Source organism: Paramormyrops kingsleyae, chromosome 5 (genome assembly GCF_048594095.1).
Source record: "Paramormyrops kingsleyae isolate MSU_618 chromosome 5, PKINGS_0.4, whole genome shotgun sequence".
Classification (NCBI taxonomy): Eukaryota; Metazoa; Chordata; class Actinopteri; order Osteoglossiformes; family Mormyridae; genus Paramormyrops; species Paramormyrops kingsleyae.
In genome coordinates this window covers 20,325,986-20,347,437 of record NC_132801.1, presented here as the reverse complement: position 1 = coordinate 20,347,437, position 21,452 = coordinate 20,325,986, and the positions used below count along the sequence as shown (strand labels likewise).

Genomic DNA, 21,452 nt, shown 5'->3' with positions numbered 1-21,452 from the left:
CCCAAAACTATGTAAGTGATCATCGTGTGCATTTCTTCAATTGCAGTGCTGCAGCATTGTTGTATTTTTGGTTCCCACGGTACAAAATATTGTTTCCATGATTTTGTTCTTGTATTACCATCTTGCTGTTTTTGTTTTATACAGTTCTGTGTGACTTTTTGTTTTCTATTGTACAGTGCCAAGTTCTGAAAAATACATGTGAGTGCTTTCTTTCAAAAGAGAACTTTACAGACTGTAATATGGAGCTTTGCAAAGCTAAAACTAGTCATCTCAAAGCAAGCCCTTCCTGGGTCAACTGGCTGTAAGAATCACAGACCAAGGCAGCCCGAAATGTCTCAGAGCTCGTAAAATAGTGAAAACCCACCAAATGACAATCTACCAAACAAACAAACGTGAAAACTATGTTCTATACCTGCTGTACCTATGCATTTTCATGAGGGGGTCCGGAGCCTATGGGCGCATGGCAGGGAATCACAGGGCACATAATCATAATGGCAACATTTTAGGACTAAACCGGAGAATATAACGACATGCGGAGACATGAACACTCCGAAGACAGCGCGGGTCCAAGAGGAGTGAGGAGACAGTGCTAATCATTGCCCCTGGCAATGCAAATTGTCCATGTTTCATTGCAATATCGGTGCTTCCTTTCACAACCTAGTGAATAATCGCCTCTGTTATTGAAGTAGCAATGAATGAGAGGTTCAATCCAGATGTTGCAATATTATTGGTTGTTTGGGTTGTCTATCAGTGGGTCTCAGTGGCCGGAAGTGGGCGGTTCCCGGAAGCTGACTTCACAAGGCGGAAGTGAGGGCCGGAGGATGCGACGGGGATTTGCTGAGAACTGTGGAAGTGGAACAGCGATTAAACATTAAAATCACTTAATATCTCTGCCGAGTGTATGAGGTGTCACGGAGTTATACATCCGTTTCCAGCTTAAGGTGGTAAGCAGTCACTTTGTGTTTTGACAAGCATCGCTTTAAGTAGCTGATCAGTGCCGTTTGCTGTAGACTGGAGTTTATTGTTTTGTTCTTATATCGCAACTAAATTCTTCGAGTTTTTTTTGTCGTATTTCGATTGCGATCGTTTCGCAGTCAACTGTTTTCAGGTTGATGTTGTAGCTGGAATACGCATTATAATAACTGTAGTCGGAGTGCTGCCTGTTTGCCATCGTAGCGAGCTGTCTGCTGAATGTTTTCGTTTATCTGTTTTTTCTTGCTCAAGAACAGCTGACTTGTTTATCCGCGCCGCTTCCTTGTTTTTGGCAGCAGCATAAGCTGGTCCACCCCTGGGGCATTTCCTTGGCGTGGACCGGGCGAAGTCACTAGCGGAGACAGTCGTTAATCAGCCCGATTGCGAGGCTGTGGACTTTCCTTGATGCAATGGGGAGAGAGTCAATGATCTTCGTCGGGGTTCAGCCTCTTCCTCGGTCTGCCTTTAGCTAGATAACGTTCCCTATCTGTTCATATCTTCAGTAGAACCTCCTAAATGCCGGGCAGCGTGAATGTATTATTTAGTTGAGAATTTTCTAAAACGTTCGGTTTCTTTTAATTAGAATATTCTGGCATGTCTTGATTCGAGGCATTTAATACAGCGACGGGACGGCGAGAATTGAGTCGTCATGGAGTGTAACACTTTGACATGACAAAACTATCACGTCACCCCCAGGTTAATTTCCCTGGGTGTACGTTTGAATGTCAGTACATTTTATACAAATTAAAATGGAGAGATGTCTACGTGGTTTGCGGACAGTTCTTGAAACGAGTCCCGGTCATGTGGACGGCTCTGCAAATGCGCCTGGATTAAAGGTAAAGGAAGCGCTTTATTCGTTCCCCGACGAGCTTATTCACAGGAAATTTAAGAGACATCTTCCCATTTACCAGTTAATCCCCGTATTACGCCGAGACACTGCAGTAAAAACCACCCCCGGCTGTCTGACTTTCAGGATCATTTATGGTTTTTTTCCGTCCTCCATGAAAGAGGTCTAAGGAACTAAAGCATAACCTTTCAGGTGCTGAATGTGTCACCGAAGTCGCTCAGGTGTAAGTTCAAGGGGGAATATATTATTGTCCCCTTAATGCTCTAACCTGAACTGAACTGCTTCCAAATAAAATATGAAAGCTGTCCAAGACATGGATAGAAATGCGATGCTTTACAGGAACCATGTGATTTCATATTTGCGATGTCATTTTCAGTTCCTCCAGTTGATAAGATAGGAAAACGCCAAACGGGCGCCGTCTTCGCGGACGCACAGATCTTTCCTTGTACTGGCTGGTCATACGTGGAATAACGTGGCCTGTGATCCTGACGTGGAGTTTGATCTTGAGTAATTACCAGCATAGAAGGATTTAGAACCTCGTGAAGCAGATAACTTGTTATGGAATGAACTCTGTACAAAGGGCCTTCTCTGCCATGGGCGTTGCTGCGTAATATTAAATATATAAATGACATAATGTTTGCAAAATATTTATCTTGATGTTTTTAGGACAATGGTGAGGAGTTCATGTATGTGTTAAGGCTGTCATATAACTGCTACCTTTGTTTTTTTTTGTTAAAGATCATTTGTCACTGAGTTCTTTATATACAATGACATTTTAGTACTGATATTTAAGGGAATTTATAGTTGGTACTATGCAACAAATATAAAGCAAAAACTTCTGTAGTATGTTTAGTGTGTGAACTTTTCTTTTCTTTTTTTTTTTTGATTTTTGGTATCCTGTATCCCGTTTGGTATCCAGTGGGGCAGGCTGACTAGGGTGGATAGGCATCTTTCAAATCTGTATATCTAGTTGTGACTCTGTGGTGATTTAGTCACAAAGTCTGTGGTATGTCATAATTTTCTTGGAATGCAATCTACCAGCCGTTTACAGATTTCAGCCTGAGCACAGACTGGCTCTGAAGAACATGATACAGGTGGCAAGTCCACCTACTGGCTCTGGGTGCTCGGCAATCAGGCTGACTCATAACCGCATCCTGATCGCAGGCTTCTGGGAATAGCCGGGGGCAGTTCTGGCACAGGGACCGTGTATCGTTGCATTTGGCCTGTCATCTCCGCGAAAGCAAAAACATCTTTCTGACAGCCTGCATGTCATTTTCATGGCTTTTCCATTGAGTCATTTATTTTTTGGTAATAACCAAATTAATGAGAATCTTTACTGTACTTACTAATTGACTTAGTAATGTAACTTGCTAAGAGCTGAATTGTGTTAGGTTCGTCTTACCAGTGAGGTTTGCCCTTGATGGATCTTTTACTTGCAGCACTGCAGCTTGGTCTGTGGCCTGTCGTGTGCCCTCAGTTTTCATTCCTGTCACGCCATAGTGGAAACGCGGACAGCCAGGAATCAGCTTAGCTGTCCTGGGAAGGTGCTCTGAATTACGCTGACTGTTTTGATGCACCGCACTGTGCCAGTGACTTAGAGGCTCTAGTATGGTTCGTTCTGTAGGTTTTATTTCTTTTCTCTTTTTTTAAGTAAGGCTTAATTCTGCAGTTCTTGAAACATCTTTATTCTGCCTGTGGGTGATACTGTCATGATGAAAGAGGAAGAGACCTGTTGTCTCTGGCTGATTGAGTGAGCATAGCTGAACTTAACTAACAGAAGTAGTTCTAGTTTCTGAATATGTCTTAAATTTATATATCAACTATGCTTAAAGTGATTAACCCTTATATTTATAAATGAGGTATTTGTTTGTATCGTGCAAAGGCGACAGTAAAATGAGCTTTCATTTATGTGCTGGAATGGTGTGCTCTCTTGGCAGTGACTTAAAGGACAAAACAGAGGAGCCTTTGTTGCCTCTTCAATGTAGATAAATATTGATTACTTTGTTTGACTGCGTTGTGCCCTGATGCTCAGCTTTATGGGCAGACAGCTGCTTGCTGTGCCGGCGTTTAGGGGAGGAATAGAGGAATTGAAGGTGCCAGATACAACGCAGCAGTGGTCAGCCTGTTTCCCTTGCTTTTGTGTCACCGTCTGAGAGAACACAAAAACATATGGCGGCCGTCCGATGTGGGTGAAATGAAGCAGTTAGCAGTTAGTAATGCGGTAATAGTAACCGCAAAAAAAAGACTTGAATGAAGGAAGCATGTTAACAGACTCTGCTGGCTCAGCAAACTGGTCCTTTTCAGTGCGCTTTTGAAGCTGTGCCCCTGTTTCTCGTTGTCACGCTTAAGTGGCCTTATACTCAGTGGTTAAACCAAATAAGGCTTTTTGAGCAAAACCGTATGTAATCCAGTGCAAATGACAGGCTGTGAGATTTATTAGGGGTGTGCAAAAATATCATAATTAATCATTTTTAACAATTTGTCCAATTCAATTTTGATCTGTAAAATTTACGAATTGATCTTTTAGGCTAATATACATATTTTAAATGGTTTTGTAGGTTCAATTCTGCAATGGTTATACATAGGGTCGGACCAGACTGTACTGCAACACATATTTCAGTGCCACATAAATGCCTGAACTGTCAATTGAAATATTTGCCCCCTGGTGCTCAGGTAACAGAAGCATCACTGCATGTCACTATTTAACCCTGGTGTATATACCTCAAGTCATTAGGGTCCTGGATGTCCTGGGTATTTACACTGCTCCCAGTATATGCCACATACTTTTCATCCTCAACAAGATTAACAAATTTACAACAGAATATCTTAAAATTATTGTTTTATGGCCATTTATTTTCCAAAAAAAGTGCTGGGTCACAAGCGACCCCAAACACAGTAAGATGTCTATATTTTTATGTGTGCTTTTAAAGTGCTGCGTTTGTAAACAGCGGTCAAACAAAATCATGCTCCCCCCCCCCCCATTATTTTACCTCCCTGATTCAGAATTAAAATATCACTGAAATCAAGAAAAAGCATTTAGTTAGCTCATTTGACCTTGAATGTTACATAGGTATGTAATAGTGTTTTGTGAAAGTACACAAGGTTTAAGTGACTATTTAACAAGGCATCACTCAGGTGTGATGGTGCCAACACTTCTGCTGTAGCATTTATGTGGACCTTCTCTCTATATACAGTGTATATATATAAACAATGCTCAATCTCTAATTTATATTTTGGGACATCTTTAAGTTAAAGTCCTTCTGAAACATGCCGTGTGTGTTTCAGACTTGCCCATTTTTATCTTCAACTATTCTTTTTAGTATTTTTTTTGTGCTTTGAAATAGACTGGTTGGTTTTGTTTTTACGGAATTATACCCCTATGTTCATCAAATAAAAAGATTTTGTATACGAGCCTTTGGCCTTTTCTTTAAGTGGTTTTCACAATTTGTTTTGACTCTGCATTTGTAAATTTAGAGCTTTTTAGACATCTCTTCAAATATGGAAAGCTGCTATATAGCATGTCTGTCAGTTGATTGATTTTCTTAATCATGATTAATTACTTAGACTAAGCGATTAATCACATTTTCAATCATGTTTTGAGTTGTTGAGAATACATCATGATTATCTTCATTGCTGGACAAATACATTATACATTATTGAACAGCTGAGGCAGCAGTTTGCTTGTTAAAATAGTTGTTCAAGTACAGAACATTAAAGAGAATGACAGGATTTTCCCTGGTAGGCAATCTCTAACCGGCTAGGAATACACACACTGACTCAGACACACACAGACAAAATATATGCCAATAGAGGCTCGGAAAAACCAGCATAAAGAGTCTGAATGCAGAAAGCAGGTATGTCTGTCCTCAGTATGGCATCTGGTGAGGACCTCTGTCTAAATATTTATTTATTAATTAATTATTTGTTAGTGGTCAAAAGCTTCACCTTGACCCGAATTGGTCGTAAAACCTCCTAAGACCAGATTCCATGAATAGTTAAAGCAGTGTGTAAAAGAATGTGTTCAGCCTGTGACCTTACCTATCACCGCATGATGCCGTTTTTGTATGAAGGTTTTATTTATTTATTTATTCATCTATCTATTTATTTGACAGGTCAGAATAAATGTCATTTTGATCTCATTGCTGGCTTTCTGGGAGAAGATCTCTTGAGTCTCTCCCTCAGAGCTTGTGTACATTGTTCTTCGTTTTTGTTTGTGCTGTTTTTCTCATTACAGGAACAGCTGATTAGAACAGACCAACTAGGAAAGTTGAAGGATTTTTAATCTCCAAAAGAAGTTTGTTTTTTATTATTATTATTTGAACAGGCTTTGAAAGCCAAGTCACGTTCTTCAGCTAGATAGAGAAAGAAGCGAAACTGGGCGTCTGCTAATCTCTTGAGCATACTTCACACCATATTTTCATGATGGCATTCATGCTGTTATGGCAGACAACAGTCTTTCTGTACAGTGTTATTGAGCTAGATAGACCAATGCTGAGCAAACAGACATTGCGTAATGTGATTATCAGAGAACATCAGAGATGTTTTGGACTGTGACTGCTCGAACTGCCGCGATACACCGAAAATGCCAATGTATGAAAACACACTGAAACTGTACCTTAAGACCACTGACTTAAACGTGTTCCTCAAGAGGTTCCCATTGCTTCATTACACTGAATGAGATGGGAAAGAGATCCCAGTTTAAACTGTGTGTGTTCAGGTAGGAGGTGCATAGATGTCCCACATGCTGAACATTTGTGCATAGATAAGGGTTTCCTAACTAGCGACATTGTAAACTTGAATCGATTAATTAATTGTATTGGATTTAAACTGTTGCTGCTGCACAGGGGTTTGTATAGGTGCTGTGTTATAGTACAGGTGCACTAGCAGTCTATATATAGCCTGTCTCTGACTTTCACCCAGAGTCCTTCCTCAAATTACAGTAGTAAAAACAACACCTATACATGTTTATGGTTTCTTTTAGGTGACACTTTCTATGAATGCCATCTTTATAAGAATCTATGAACACATTCGTAACACATTGCAGCCGTGTTTATTATGCCTTATGAATGCTATAAGAAGCTCTCATCTATAATGTACTATGGAAACCTTCATAATGCAGTAGAAAGCATCCTTAATGCTTATACCGACCATTGTAATGCATTATGAAGGTATCTGTAATGCATTATGGATGAGAGTGTCATTGGAGTTTATGAAGTATTGTAATCAACATTATAATGCAGTATGACTGTCAGTAGAAAATTCAGTAATGATTTATTAATTCCTATACCAATTATTATGATGCATTATGAAGGTATCAATAATGTATTTTTGATGACAGCTTTAACTAATGTGTTACCAGCATTCTGCTGAAATGTATTAATTTATATGTGTGTGTGTGTGTGTGTATAATATATACACACACACACAATGTTTTGATACGAAAAAGCATTTTACATCTAGATCAGATAGTGAAGCACGTAAATTTGAACATTGTTGCGGTTGTTTCATAAGAATTCAAGTTGATGTTTATGTTCACAGTATCTGTGATGCCCATAAATTGTTGCCCTCCTTAATGGAATACATGTAAGATTTCTCTTTGACTTCTTACAGCTGTTGCAGAAACGTGAATGTGAGCAGTTAGCATAACACAGCTAAGTCACGCGCTGCGGTTTGCGGCTGGTTCATCTGCAGACTTTGCTGTGTGTTTGAATCCTGCTCTCCCCGGGGTTGATGATGTTGTTCCAGGTCAATGAGTGCAGCGTGTTTATTGGCACTGCTGACTTTGCCCCTCGGGAGGCTTTTCTCAGGCACAGCGGAAACGCGTCCGGTTAATCGGTGCTCATTTGTGATTTCATCTCGCCCTCCGCTCCTCTCAGCCCGCATCAGGTCACTGCTGATAATCTCCCTTAGCCCTAAGTGCCTCCAGTATTGCTGATATGTTACTGATTTTTTTAACCGTTGTTATGGGAAGGGAAGAGGTTGTTGCTGAGTCAGCAGTGCCGTAGGATTCGCTCAGAGGATCATGTGAGGATCCCCCCCCTGCAGAAGCTGGTTCCTCTGTGAGGGGTTCTGCAGCTCTGGGCCATACCTACATGTGGCATCAGACATCCAGCATCTATCTCTGCATCTGTGTCCCACCCTGAGCACCGCATGGTTTGTTTTCTTTAAGAGCAGTCAGTTATTGTTGCTTGATGTCTCAGTTTAATGTAGGTTTTCATCTGTCACCTTCACCAGCACTCAGAGCTGTGTATGACTCTCAGAACAGGGAGTTTCTTTTGTAAATGCTAATGTGTCCAGGGACTTACTTTTAAGCAGGAACCTACTCAGGAGCATGTGTGACTAAAATGTGTAGATGTCTGCTGTTTTAATATTATTTCCTACAATCTCATATTTCTGGTTTCAAACTGTATGGTTGGTATTTTAATAGTGAGAAGTCGTAGCTGTAGATGAAATCCTCGCCAGTTTGTACGGTGCACTTGTTCGCACTGCTTCTCCAAGCAGTGATTCGTGTTCAGGACACAGAACGAGTTGGGAGGTTCGGTTACTGACTAAGCATTCATATGGCTAAGATGCTTGATCTAAGCAATCTTGAACATGATTGTTGATAATGGGGGTTCCAGCCTCTCCAAAGCCACCGTTGTCCTGCAGTTTTCACATCCAGTGTCTAGAGCAGTGGTCAGCAATGCATTGACCGCAAACTCATAGTAGTGCGGAGGGAGTCAAACGCTGATTATAATGTTTTTTATAGTTATACTGAATTTTGCATATAAATGTGTATTTAACTTTGTCTCTGATGACGAGAGTGGACATGCAAGGATAATGAATTACTACCATGTCAGTTTGTGAAAGTAGCTCTCACTGTATGCAAGGTTGGAGACCCCTGGCCTAGAGTTCACAGAGAATGGTACGGTAAACAATTACATTGCTAAAAATACTATAGTAGTGAGAGAGGTCAGAGGTGAATAGCCAGACTTATTAAAACTAACAGGAAGGTCCCAAGTATAAAACGGCAATGTGCAGAAAGGCATCTCTGAACACAGAACTGTTTATTGGTTCTGATGAAAAGTGGGCTACTGGTAGGCATACCCAGTAAAGTGGTAATGGAATGCTTGTTAGCTTTCCTGTTCAGCCATTTCTGCAGCTACCTAAATCCATGTGATACCCAGAAGCTATCCCAGAATATTTCAGCGCAAAGCTGGGCGACTGGCACAGGGTTCTATAGCCTGAATGCTGAGTGAGGCCCTTCCACACATAGGGACACCACTGTCATGTCTAGTAATGGAATGACTGCTTTGTTTGTATTTTGAGGTAGAGGAAGCAGAAGGTGTGACCCGAGGGTACAAAAGGGGCTGAGAAATTTATCTGTGTTCATTTCAGACTCCTCGGAGAAGCTCGGCCCGGCCCCGGCTCCCCAGCTCAGCCCAGCTTGCCTGAGCGTGTGCCTGTTCCCCTCCCATCCCCGGTCCCTCTCGCCCCGTCGCCACCCTGCGTTAGCCTCCTCGCCCGGCGTAGCACTCACCAGGCTCCATGGCAGCTCGCGGCGGACCGGCGCGATCCAACGGCCCGGCTCCAGGCAACAAGATCTGCCAGTTCAAACTGGTGCTGCTCGGCGAGTCGGCGGTCGGCAAGTCCAGTCTGGTGCTCCGCTTTGTCAAGGGCCAGTTCCACGAGTACCAGGAGAGCACCATTGGAGGTGAGTGGGCTGCTATGTATAGCCATAAAGCATGGTTTTCAATGGGATGATGCAGTAACTCGGTGATTAACCCTGAAGCCCAGGGGTTTTCAACTAAAATTTAAAGAGGTCCAGTTAGAGAAAATTTCTTGAAACAAAGGTCCGGAATATCATAATGTCTAACTATATAGTGTGATATATATTTAAGTAGTCTATTAGTTGCATCAACATTGCATTTAATCAGTACCTGACTGTCAAATCAAATTGATTCAGTACAATTCAAAAACGTTTTGACAATATTTATTGTCACGTGACACAGAATTTCGGCCAGCTGACTGGAGTGAGATTTCAATTCGAGATGTTTGCACACATATGTAACAGTCCTTACCTTGTAAATAGTCTGCTTTTGTATTTAACCGTGTAAATACACATTTGACGTAGCTAATTTTAGGTTTTATAATGGAATAATATAGATTTGCCGTAAGATTTCCAGCGTGAGTCTGAAAGCGTGAGTGTCATACCAGATGCTTGAGATTTGGCAGCCATGAAAACGTACATTTTTTGTTTATATAACAGATTATTTATATAACAGATAACAACATTATTTTATACATGTGTTAAAAAGCAGAAACTTCAACGAACATGAAATCAACAATAAATTACATCTATTTATCCAACATGTTATATAATACATACTGTATTTAAAAACTTTTCAGCTGTATGATGTCAGGACAGACCAGTCACTCTGTTAGGAACATTACGAATTTTTGGTTGCGGGTTTTAGCTTCGCTGCTGCTATTAACACTAATGGCACATTAGCGCAGACAAAGGGCTGCATGAGCTGAACTATGTCTAGCTTGGCGGTTAAAGGTGTTTGACGTTCATTGGCGTGGGAAACGTCGGTTCTACTGCTAAACCCTACCGAAAAGACCACAAAAGCTGCGCCGGATAAAATAGAAGCGTCAGGTTTTAAATAACAACTTAATGTTTTGGCTATCGGTCCGGGTCCGTATAGGACAGCTTGTGGGTCCGGACCCGGACCGCGGTCCACCTGTTAGTGACCTCTGCTGTAGCCTCTCACCCCCAAGGTTTGTGAGTTTGACTACTGCCCTTTGAGAGTGGCTGGTTCTCCTCATGTCCACACAGCTTTTCTCCTCTAATCCAAACGCTTGTGATTCAGTGGGTTACTGTCACTATGTACCCCCAGGGAGTACTTGAGTTTCTTTCCATTCAGAGTTTTCTGCAACTCCAGGTTCACTGCCACCTTGTATTGAATAAGCCGTATAGAAAATAGACGGATGCTGTTTAGATTTGAATTGCTAAGACAAGTTAATGATATATTTCCACATCGATGGACTCCACCCCATTTTTTTTCCACTATTGTTTGTGAGTCATTTTGCTACTGGGAAAATACATTCATGTCTTCTAAAGCTTGTATCCTAGGTATTATGAGTAATAAATGTGAATGTGCAGTGAAGTTAATAATGTGGCCTGTGTGATAACCTGTGAGTGACCCACAGGGGATTTGTCTCGGAGAATGGGTGCCTTTCTCTTTAGAACTATACAGAGCAATTTTGTTTGGAGGTAGTGTGTCTGTTCTGGACAAATCACAAGGCTTAGCTCTTTGTCAAAGCAAAATGTTCTAGCCATGCATGCGTTTTAGACATATATTCATTAAATCTATATCTGACCTCCACTGGGTGGTTTTTAACTGGGCTGGTTAGGACACTATGCCCGTGATTGGAAGGTCACCAGTAATCCTGTGTTTGGTAGAGTGATGGCACTTTTTGGCCCTTGAGCAAGGCCCTTAACCCGAATTATTTCCTTATGATTGGGTGGCCCGCCTGAACACGGCCTCGGTGCTGAGCCTGGTTTAGAACGAGGTTGATGGAAGGCTAGGGGAAAGACAGGGAAGCTCGGCAAATTTTATTTCTTATTGGCAAGATTTTAAAATGCTGCGGTATACCCAGATTACCACAGTATACCATATTACCTTAAAACCACCCAGGCCTATCCCCTAGTTTAATTGTATAATTGATATTCAAAATTCAATATTACAAAAATTTGCATGCCTTTTGAAAACGAGTTGCCCGGCCCTGCTTAACATGGTTGTGTGTCCTCTTGATAGCATCCACATTGTCTGGCCTTAATGTCCACATCACACACTTTGCTTTTCTTGATTTCAGAATGGAATTCTTCCAAAATAAAACTCCAGTGATTATAATTTTTTTTAGTTCTGGTTTTGTTTGCCATGCATTGTCCAGGGTGGTCTTCTGTAGACCAAAGATGAGATGTTTTCTTCCTGGTTAACCATCTGTGCTGCTGTTGACTTTTGACTAATGGAATTTTGTCCTATTTTTCTTTTGGAAATCGTGCATTTTTTATTGCTGCTCACTGGGATAAATTTGGTGGAAGTCCTCATGTAGGTAGAGTTACTGTGGTCTGTGACTTCATTTGTATGCCAGTGGTCATTCGGTTGACTGAGAAACTACATAGGGATTTAAAATGGTTCTGTAGCCCTCTTCAAGCTAGAGAGTGTTCAACTCTCTTGCAGAGTTTTGTGTGTGGCTCTATGGGTTTGGAGGCCTGTGTTTGGAAGGTCACTGCTTCATATTCTGCGGTCAACAGGATAATATCACCATTGGACCATAACCTTGTTCCAGGGGTGCTAACCAGGGCTGTGGAGTCGGTATATAAATGCTCCGACTCCGACTCCGACTCCTCAGTTTCTAAATCTTCCGACTCCGACTCCCGACTCCGACTCCTCTGTATGTATATAGCTTGCCGAAAATCTCGACCACCGCCCCCATCCAAAGTAATGTGATGCCTCTGTCTGCTGCAGTGGCTGTCTCCTCTGTCAGCCAGCCGGAAGTTTAGTGCATTGTGTCACTCACCGGCCAGCTGACTCGTTGAACGGCCGAAAAATCGGCAGTGCATCTGTAAATGTATGGGGGGCTTTAGGCTAGGTTCACAGTTCCCTGTAACAGTGGAACACGACACAATGGAAAGCGGTGCCGCACCTTACCTGTGCATTACATCCCATATAGTGACGCATACAGTCAATGAAAAGCATGCTTCATGGTTACTTGACATGTTCGTTTTGTGGTAACATTATGCACTACATGCATTGGGCTTTATTCTTACAGCAGAGAAGTAGTTCATTATGACTGTTTGTGAATTGGGACATTTCAACTTACTTTTTTAATTCCCATTTAAATTTAGTAGGAGTCGGAGTCGGCAAAAAGTTAACCGACTCCGACTCCTACTAAATTTAAATGGGAATTAAAAAACTCCAGGTACCCAACTCCAGGTACCCAAAATTGTCTCCGACTCCGACTCCACAGCCCTGGTGCTAACCCCTAGTTATGTACTTGTATTCTTACAGTGGCCAAATAAACTATTGTATCACTACTGTTACGCTCTGACATGGTGTATTAATTGTGGTAGTGGGCAGTTCTAGCTTGGTCCAGCTGGCCTGTTTTTCTGTAGCAGTGTTCTATTCCATTACACGCTTAAATACCACTAAGCATCCTGTTTGTTGATACCAGCCCTCCAGAAAATGAAGGGTTAGTTATGTTTGTTTGATTGTATGTAAACAGGCTTCTGGAAAGAGATAATCTCTTAATGTGCAGCAGTAAAAATATTGTCAAATATATATATAATTATCGGTGCCTTTGGTCTTAGTCAGTCTCCAAAAAGAGCTTAGAGTTCCAGCTGTCCTCTTCGGAACTGCTTAAATAGTGGCATTGCTGGCTGATCCAGACCTGCACTGTATGCTGCTGTCATTAAGGGGCTGGATATCGAGCAGCGGGTCTCACTCTGCCCTGTACCACTGCTGCTGTGGTTCTTGATAACGGAGGCAGAGATAGGATACAGGCGTCACTCGTCCGATAATAATGAAACACATTGTTTTTGTTTGTATCGCTTTGACGCTATTAAGATGGCTGAGGTGTGAAGGGAGGTGTGTTTTTAGTTTCACTTTTGTTTTGCCTGTCCATTCCTGCGGTGAAGCACTTCCATTTCCTCTTGAGGTCCAAAATAATGCCGATGGGGGAATCTCTGAATTTCCCCTCGTGTGATTTCTGTAAGAGCACATACATGTACATGAGTTTCATGTTTAACGTGACTTGCCCCACCCCTTTTGTTTAGCTGCTTGAGATAGGAAGTACTAGTTTCTTATTTTAGTACATTTATGGTGTGGTTATGCCTCGGTGCTTGTGATTGGAAGGTCGCCGATTTGAATCCTGTGGTTGGCAGAACAGCCCCATTACCATTGGGCCCTTGAGCAATGCCTTTCATCCCAAAAATGGCAAAAAAAAAACAAACCGAAAAATGTTTTCATCAACCCAAATTTCCAGCGAACACTGCACCTCTACTGCGTTGATGGCACCTCTGATGCCACCATGTTTGTGAAAAATGCAGTTCTCCCAAATAAAATAACGAAATCTGTACAGCCTACCTGATCTATTCCTTCTGGGTTCAGCTGCATCACTGCCGTCATGTCTGTGCTCCGTGCTCGGGCACAGTTAGTGGAAAAAAAAGATCTTTGTATACAAACCTTTGGCCATTAGTTTAGTGGTTTTCTCCATTTGTTTTCAGTGACACTGCATTTTTAAATTTGTGATCCTTTAAGAGCTTTAAACAGCTCTCCAAATATGAAAAGCTGCTGTATTGCTTTTTGATATCTCATTGCTATTGAATAGATGTCAAATCAAGAATCGAATCGGATTTAATCTAATTGTTAGCATGCAAATCTGATTTGAATCTGGCCCTCTGTGCCAGTACCTAGTCCTATGTGTCACATGAGTATTTTGCTCCAGTCATGATCGAGCAATCATGCCTGCTGTAAAAGCTGGTCTAGTCTCATTGGCCAAAGATGGATAATTAGCCAGGGACTGCAAAGTCCCCAGTCACATTCAGGTCAGCAGCGTGGGAACATTGTGGTTGTAGAATATAGTATTTCAGTTTTTTATTTATATTATTATTTTATGTGAAGTTTTCCCCCATTCTTATTCATCCTCCTCCACCCCACCCCCCTAAAAAAATATTGAGGTCTGAACTGAACTGTGGGTCTGGAGAATCATTACACCCCTAATATGTAGTGGGTATAGATGTTTGATCATAGCAGCAATACTTAACATTGTTTGCTGGTTTTTTTATTGGTAGTTGTAATTCGTTTTTGTTGATATTGCTAAGGTGTATGTTGGGGATGTTTCTTCTTGTCACACTAAAGGAATTTAAGGCTCAATAAGATCTGGCTGGGCAAACAAAAATCCTGCACTGTGTATCTGACAGTGGACTGGTCATATGCTCTGTACAATTGCAGTGGCAGGCAAGTAAATTGATGTGAAGATTTATTTTTGTTTGTTTTGCTTTGGACATAATTTCCCTTAAAGACGGAAATGTGTTGTTGCAGAAAAATAACATAAGCTTGTTGTGTACGTGTACGTGTATGTTTTGTAATCAGATGGTATGCTTTATTTATATAGTGCCCCAAAACAGCAGCAAATGTGCCTAAGGGCCTCTGGCTTGAGGTGTCATTCTGCTGAAGCGCTGCTAGCTGAGTCTGGCTTTATGAGATGCCGGATGCAGGAAGGAAGGAAGGAACACACCCCCAGGGCCCGTCTTCCCCAAGAGCCGTGAAAACAGGATCAGGGTCTGGTGTATCTGCGTGGGGCTTCAGTTTGCGTTCTTGTTGGCTAAACCAGGTGGTATTTATTGGGAATTTGAAAAAATGAATAAGAACGATGGTGATGAAATCAGACCGTACCACACTGTGGTGAGGAAGAAGACAAGCCTGGTGTGTCATATCTAGAACCAGAGAGAGTTATATGCTTCAGGCTGGGGTGGTTATGCTGCACTTACTGGAGACCGGAAGACCAGCACAAACCTTTCTGCACCTGATTTATGCTTAGGACTAAAACGGCAATAATAAGAATATAATAGTGCAGAGTTGCTTTTCAAACCATCTTATCGCCCCATGAATTAAGGTTCGGTTTGTTGACACACAATAGTAAAATACTCTGTCACATCTGGCATCAACAGCTTGGCATAGGAACAAGACACAGCATTCAGTCCATTTACTTATTGATGTTTTTATTACGTTATGTATCCGATGGACATGTGCATCCAAGGACAGTGGAAAATGGATAAAGAAATGAAACGAGCAGCTCTGTTTGGTCAACATAACCGTGTTGCCAAGCTACTGCTCCAGAGACGGGGACGGCTGCTTGGCTCTCAGAGGGCACTGCAGATGGTGTCTGCCCTCCGTGTCGGCTCGCTGGAACGAGGTGAACAGTGCAGTAGCCTGTTAGCAGTCAGTCCAAAGGCCATTTCACACAGATTTTTTTTCTCATAAAAATGCCAAAGGACATCAGTCTGAAACTAAGAAACTTTTTTTCTGTGAAGGCTTGCATGCCACGTCTGACAAAGTTGTGTTGTCATGATCTGTCCTTTTTCTTTTTATCCGGGGAGAAATCAATTTCTGCAGTTTTCATATTTGTAAAAAAAAAAACAACCAAGCAATAGGATGTCAGTTTTTCAAGTGATCAGTTATTTTTGAATAGGAGGAGATGGTGAGGAGCGCATGCTGAATACAGCACATCGCCACACGACAAACCACCTCAGGGATGAGAACCTGAGTGCAGTCATGTGGCGGCCGATACCTCAGCACCACACTAGTCCAAATGGACCAGTGTGAGTTTTTTTTTTTATGGTGGCTGGAGTCCCAATCCTGCCACCAGCCCCCAAATTTCCCTGTAAGTTGGAGGACCTCCTTATAGGGCTGGATGCAGATTAACGTCATGCGTAGGACAAAGTCATTGCAGGTTAAGGGCCTTGCTCAAGGGCCCAACGGAGAAGGATCACTCCGGGCATTCGAGGGATTCGAACCAGCAACCTTCTAATTGCTGGCACAGATCCTTAGCCTCAGGGTCAACACTCTGAGCCTTTTTGAATCAGAGGAACACATTTCATTTGGTTTACAATCATGGGCGTCGCCACCATTAAATCTGAGGGCGGCATGTCCCCCCTCGCATTTCATAATTATTCGTTTGGACCCCCCCACATTTAACATAAAATATTAATTTTATAACAGTGTGCCCCCCCCCCATATTAAAAATGCTTCTGACGCCCCTGTTTACAATGTCAATCTTTTATTGACAAAGGGCTTTTCAGGCTGATTGGTAGACTAGTGCTCATGTTGGTTTTTCTGTACTGCTTTAGATTTCATAATGTCTCTTGGATGATATTAAACTATATATTTCAGCTATATTTTATTATTCTTGCTTGATATATTGATCTGTGTACGATAGATATCCAATAAAAATCTGTATTCCTGTAGTTAATTGACTAATAATGGATGATGCTGATTTCAATATTAATTTTGCTTATCCCGAAGTACTGTCTGAAATGCTCAGCTTGAATTCTCTGCATTCTTGAAGTTTTTTTTTTTTTTTTTGTCACTTCCTTTCAGTTGTTTGCTCAAAAGAAAAAAGCAAAACTCATCACTGCTGCTAGTGCTTGGACAGTTTATTTTTCTGGTATGCAGATTTTCCTCAGTCACTGAGGAAGATTTTGCATCATGTTTTGTATAAAAAAATTTTGATCCATCAAATTAGACACAGATTTGTGAAATATACTGCTGCATTTTTGTGTCTCGTTTGGTGTGAAACAGCCTTAAAACAAATCCCTGGACAGATCCCTCAGTCTGGCTGTTGTGTCAATGCCCTCGCAGGTGGGTTTCAGAAGATCATTCTTCTCTGGGGTTAGTGAGAGTTGGTGATTAACTTTTTACAACCAATGCTATTGTTTGGTTTATCCCAACTGCATCTTACACATACATAAATTTATGTAGTAGGCACTTTTCTCCAATGTGAGGTGAGGATCAGAGGGTGGTGCGTCGACCAGAATCCATGGAGCATCTGGGTTAGAGCCTTAATCAAGGGCCCAATGGTGATATTACTCTGCAGACCACGGGATTTGAACCCACAACCTCCTAGATATGTGCACATACCCCTATCCTGCTAAGCTACACAACCCCTTCTGTCTGTTGGCCTGCCTGCTGGATCTCTCTTTGCTTCATAAATGGCTTCCAGCTGTTTGTTTTCTGTCCAAAAAAATACAGCTGCAACAGCTACACCCTCAGAAAATGAAGTAAATGTCAAACGTATTATATTTGCATTGTGATATTAATGTTACGTTAGTCAGTTAGGTTATCAAACCAGTCTACCTGAAAACTATTTTGAGACCAATTCACCCAAATCACACATCTGTGGCCTGCAATATGACATTGCGGTACCCGGAGGAAAGCCATACACAGAGCGGGGGCGCAGTCGACCCCACGGCCCTGATAAGTGGCCACAGCGTTAATCACTGCTTGCCACATCACCCTTAGCCAACCTCCTTTCATTTCTGTGTAACTCATGCAGCTGAGTTTAAGTAAAATCTGAGCTAAAATGGTTTCATAATTTGTCAGAGCGCTCAGTATGACCGTGCCACTGTATTTCTTTTATTTTTTTACAGTAACTATATAACGTTTCAGGTTGGCACCATCATGTATTACTGGGTCAGTTTGCATAAACTAGGCATGTCATCTCCCTCAGAGAATATATATATATATATATATATATTTGTTGAGGTTATTTTTTTTGTGTGTGTGTGAGAGTTTGGGAGTATTTGTGTTATGGGAACTGAAATAGCCCAGTAGTGAGATGAGCGTGCTCTGAGGACCTTGGCAATAAAGGGCAGAGAGGAACCGCAACCGAAAGCTTGAACCCACTGCGTTCTGGGCTTGCGCTAAACGAGTATGCAGTGTTGAATTTAACAACAGAACAGAATAACATCACATTCTGATCTTCTCCCCCCCCAGCTGCCTTCCTCACACAGACGGTGTGTCTGGATGATACAACAGTAAAGTTTGAGATCTGGGACACAGCTGGCCAGGAGCGATATCACAGCCTGGCTCCTATGTACTACAGAGGAGCGCAGGCAGCCATCGTGGTCTACGACATCACCAACACAGTACGCACCCCCCCCCCCCCCACACAAAGAAGCCAGTGCCTGGCAGCACATGCAATGCTGACATGGACATTTCATGCTGGGGATGGGAGAGAAACACGCTTAGCATATTAAGACTCTCACCTCTGTTTGGGAATCACTTTTTTACTTTTTAAAATTTGTTTACAAACCAGTATAATCTCACAGCTAGCTTAATCACCAAGTGAATAGCTCAACTAAGTATTTTTGCTATCAGAAAGTGAGAATAACCTATTCTGGTTCATTAAAATATCAGGTTATATATTTGGCAAGACTTGTTGAAAGCTGAAATGCTAGCTCTATAGAGATTTTAGTATTGAGATTTTCCCCTAATTTTCCAGGAAATACCAGAATCTGTGCCCCACCCCAAGCAATAATGTGAGGTCAGGTCAGTTCGGTGGAAATGAATAAGACCAATTGGGCATCTAAGTTAAACATAACTGTCATTCCATTACCAATCAATGGCACAACTCTGTATAGTGTAATAAAGGAAAGGAACAAAAAAATCATAATAAAATTTCTATGTAGGATTTGTTTGTTGCTTTTTTTTTTTGCGCATTGGGACTGTTGCTTTTCCAGGATACATTTGCACGTGCAAAGAACTGGGTGAAGGAGCTGCAGCGGCAAGCCAGCCCCAACATCGTGATCGCTCTGGCAGGGAACAAGGCTGACCTGGCCAATAAGAGAGCCGTCGACTTCCAGGTGCGCCTCCGGGCTGCGGAGCTCGCCGTTACTCCAGTGCTGATGCTGCATGTGCTATAATGTACTGTGCCTTGTAACGGTGTGCTTTTTATGGAGAACATAAACTCTTGTCATTAATATGGTTCTGAACACCGGATATACGTTTAAAAAAAAAAAAAATAATAATTGCACGAATATGGCTCCTGGTACTCGGGCATTGTTTGCTGTGTTCAGTTTTTCCAGGGATGCTGAGGTGTCTCTCTCCTACCTCCTCCTCAGGAAGCACAGGCATATGCTGATGACAACAGCTTACTTTTCATGGAGACCTCAGCCAAAACCGCTATGAGCGTCAATGAAATCTTTCTGGCCATAGGTAACTTGCTGCTTCATATTGCCTGTAGCCTTAAGCTATGACTTTTTAATGTGTTCTGGATCAAGCCAGATCAGCTTATTGACATTCACCGAAAATGGTGTTAAGGATTTACATTTGCCTATGCTTATTCATTTATTTGTTTGTTTGTTTATTGATACATTTACCTATACTTACCCTACTGTCAGTGATTCTAATTCCCATTTGCAACATTAAAATTGTTGCAGAAGAGTGGTAATTTTTTCCCAAGTCTGATGGACCTGGACTTTGATCCGAGGTAGCTCATGTGTTTCTTGTGTAACGTTTTTGGTATTAAAACGGTTTTGAATTAGTTGCGGAACACCTCGTTTGTTTATATTTTACACTTTTTCCACTTCACCTGGTTTCTGCCCCTTACATGACCTGCATACAGGTTGTTGTGCTATTTGAACAGAATAATACATGTTGTGTGTATATATATTTCTGTGTGAGTGCTGTGGTGTGGTCTCACTCAGCTTTTCACTCTGCTTTTCCCATCCGCCCGCCATCCTTGTAGCCAAGAAACTGCCGAAAAGTGAGCCACAGAGTGGGACTGGGCCGGGCGGCCGGACCATAGGGGTGGATCTTCGGGACCCGGCTCCACCGAGCCGGGACAGCAGCTGCTGCAAGTAGGGCACTGAGCAGGCGAGCAGCTGGCCGGCTGAGCAATGACGACACCGCGGAGTCTAAATCATCCCTGAAGGAGGAGAAAAGATCAGATCACTTAACAGAAGCCTTAACATGCTCACTGTTCTTTTTCCTGTTTTGAGCATTTTTTCGTTTTTATAATAAGCTGAAGGAGATCCCACGAGGTGTCCTCCCTTGCGTACACAAACACGCTCTGTATCTTTTGTTCTATACAAATACTAATTGTTATGTAAGTCACTTTTAAAAGGAAAAACTAAATTGTACAACACATGCTCTTTTTTTGGTGAGGTTGTGGGTGAATATTAAAATTGCCATTTTATATTCTGTTCTGATCGTTTTGACCAACTGATTCTCTGGAACAGTAGGAGAAGTTGCCGATTTTCTTCCAGATTTAACCGTCTCGTAGTTAATTACTAGTATTGTTGTTGTTACTACTGTTATGGCACAAGAACCTTGAAGTACTTTGGCAGGTAAATTGTCTCTGGTTTCCAGGTTTCTGTGTGCAAGGCTTCCAGCTATATGAATAGATCATTAACAGTAGTTACTATACCATTCATTTTTAGCGTCGTCTATGAATTGGTAATATACAATGTCAATAAATGAAATTTAAACAAACAGTAGATGTTGATCAAAATCACCACTAAGTATTGATAAATAATTTTGCTGTATATGTAATGTTTTTTTTTTTTCTTCAAACATGTAACCAATCAGTAATTATTGTCAATACAGTTCCTTATATAATGTATATTATGTCTGATATTGATTTTTATTTTATTTTTTAACCTTTGGTTTTGGCGATCTGGTATTGAATAACGGCTCTTTCTTTCATCTCTTGAGCCTTTAAGAACGTTTCCATGTTTGTTTCCGTCTTCCTTTAAGGGATCATTATGCGCTGTGGTCATCACTGTTGATATGACTAGCACAACGAGAGGGTGTCTGAAATGTTTTGGGGAACAGGTGGGGACAATGCCTGCCTGGCCTAGAAGGCTAGTGTTCCGTACTGTGTACTGGGGCCGGGATGAGAGAAAGGAAACAGGAAGTGGGAAATGTCAATGTACATTTTACCAATAAATATTGAGGTATAAATACAACTGTGTGCTCCCTTGCGCCCTCTAGTTGTATTCTTCCGGAAAAAACGGTTGGAGTTCAGTTTTAAAAAAGGCTTGTGCGTATTTATCCGTCCGCATGCATTTATAGTGAACATGTAA

At 41.7% G+C, this 21,452-nt stretch overlaps 1 protein-coding gene across 1 annotated transcript; it reads left to right on the top strand.

Annotated features, from left to right (window-relative positions):
* The first annotated feature begins 779 nt into the window (after positions 1-779).
* Positions 780-21,335, top strand: rab5c (RAB5C, member RAS oncogene family). The gene is made up of 6 exons (XM_023809276.2): positions 780-944; positions 9,197-9,512; positions 18,361-18,512; positions 19,107-19,229; positions 19,488-19,581; positions 20,114-21,335. The coding sequence occupies exons 2-6, from the start codon at positions 9,347-9,349 to the stop codon at positions 20,227-20,229; spliced, it is 651 nt and encodes a 216-aa protein (XP_023665044.1). The 5' UTR covers positions 780-944; positions 9,197-9,346; the 3' UTR covers positions 20,230-21,335.
* The last annotated feature ends 117 nt before the right edge of the window (positions 21,336-21,452 follow it).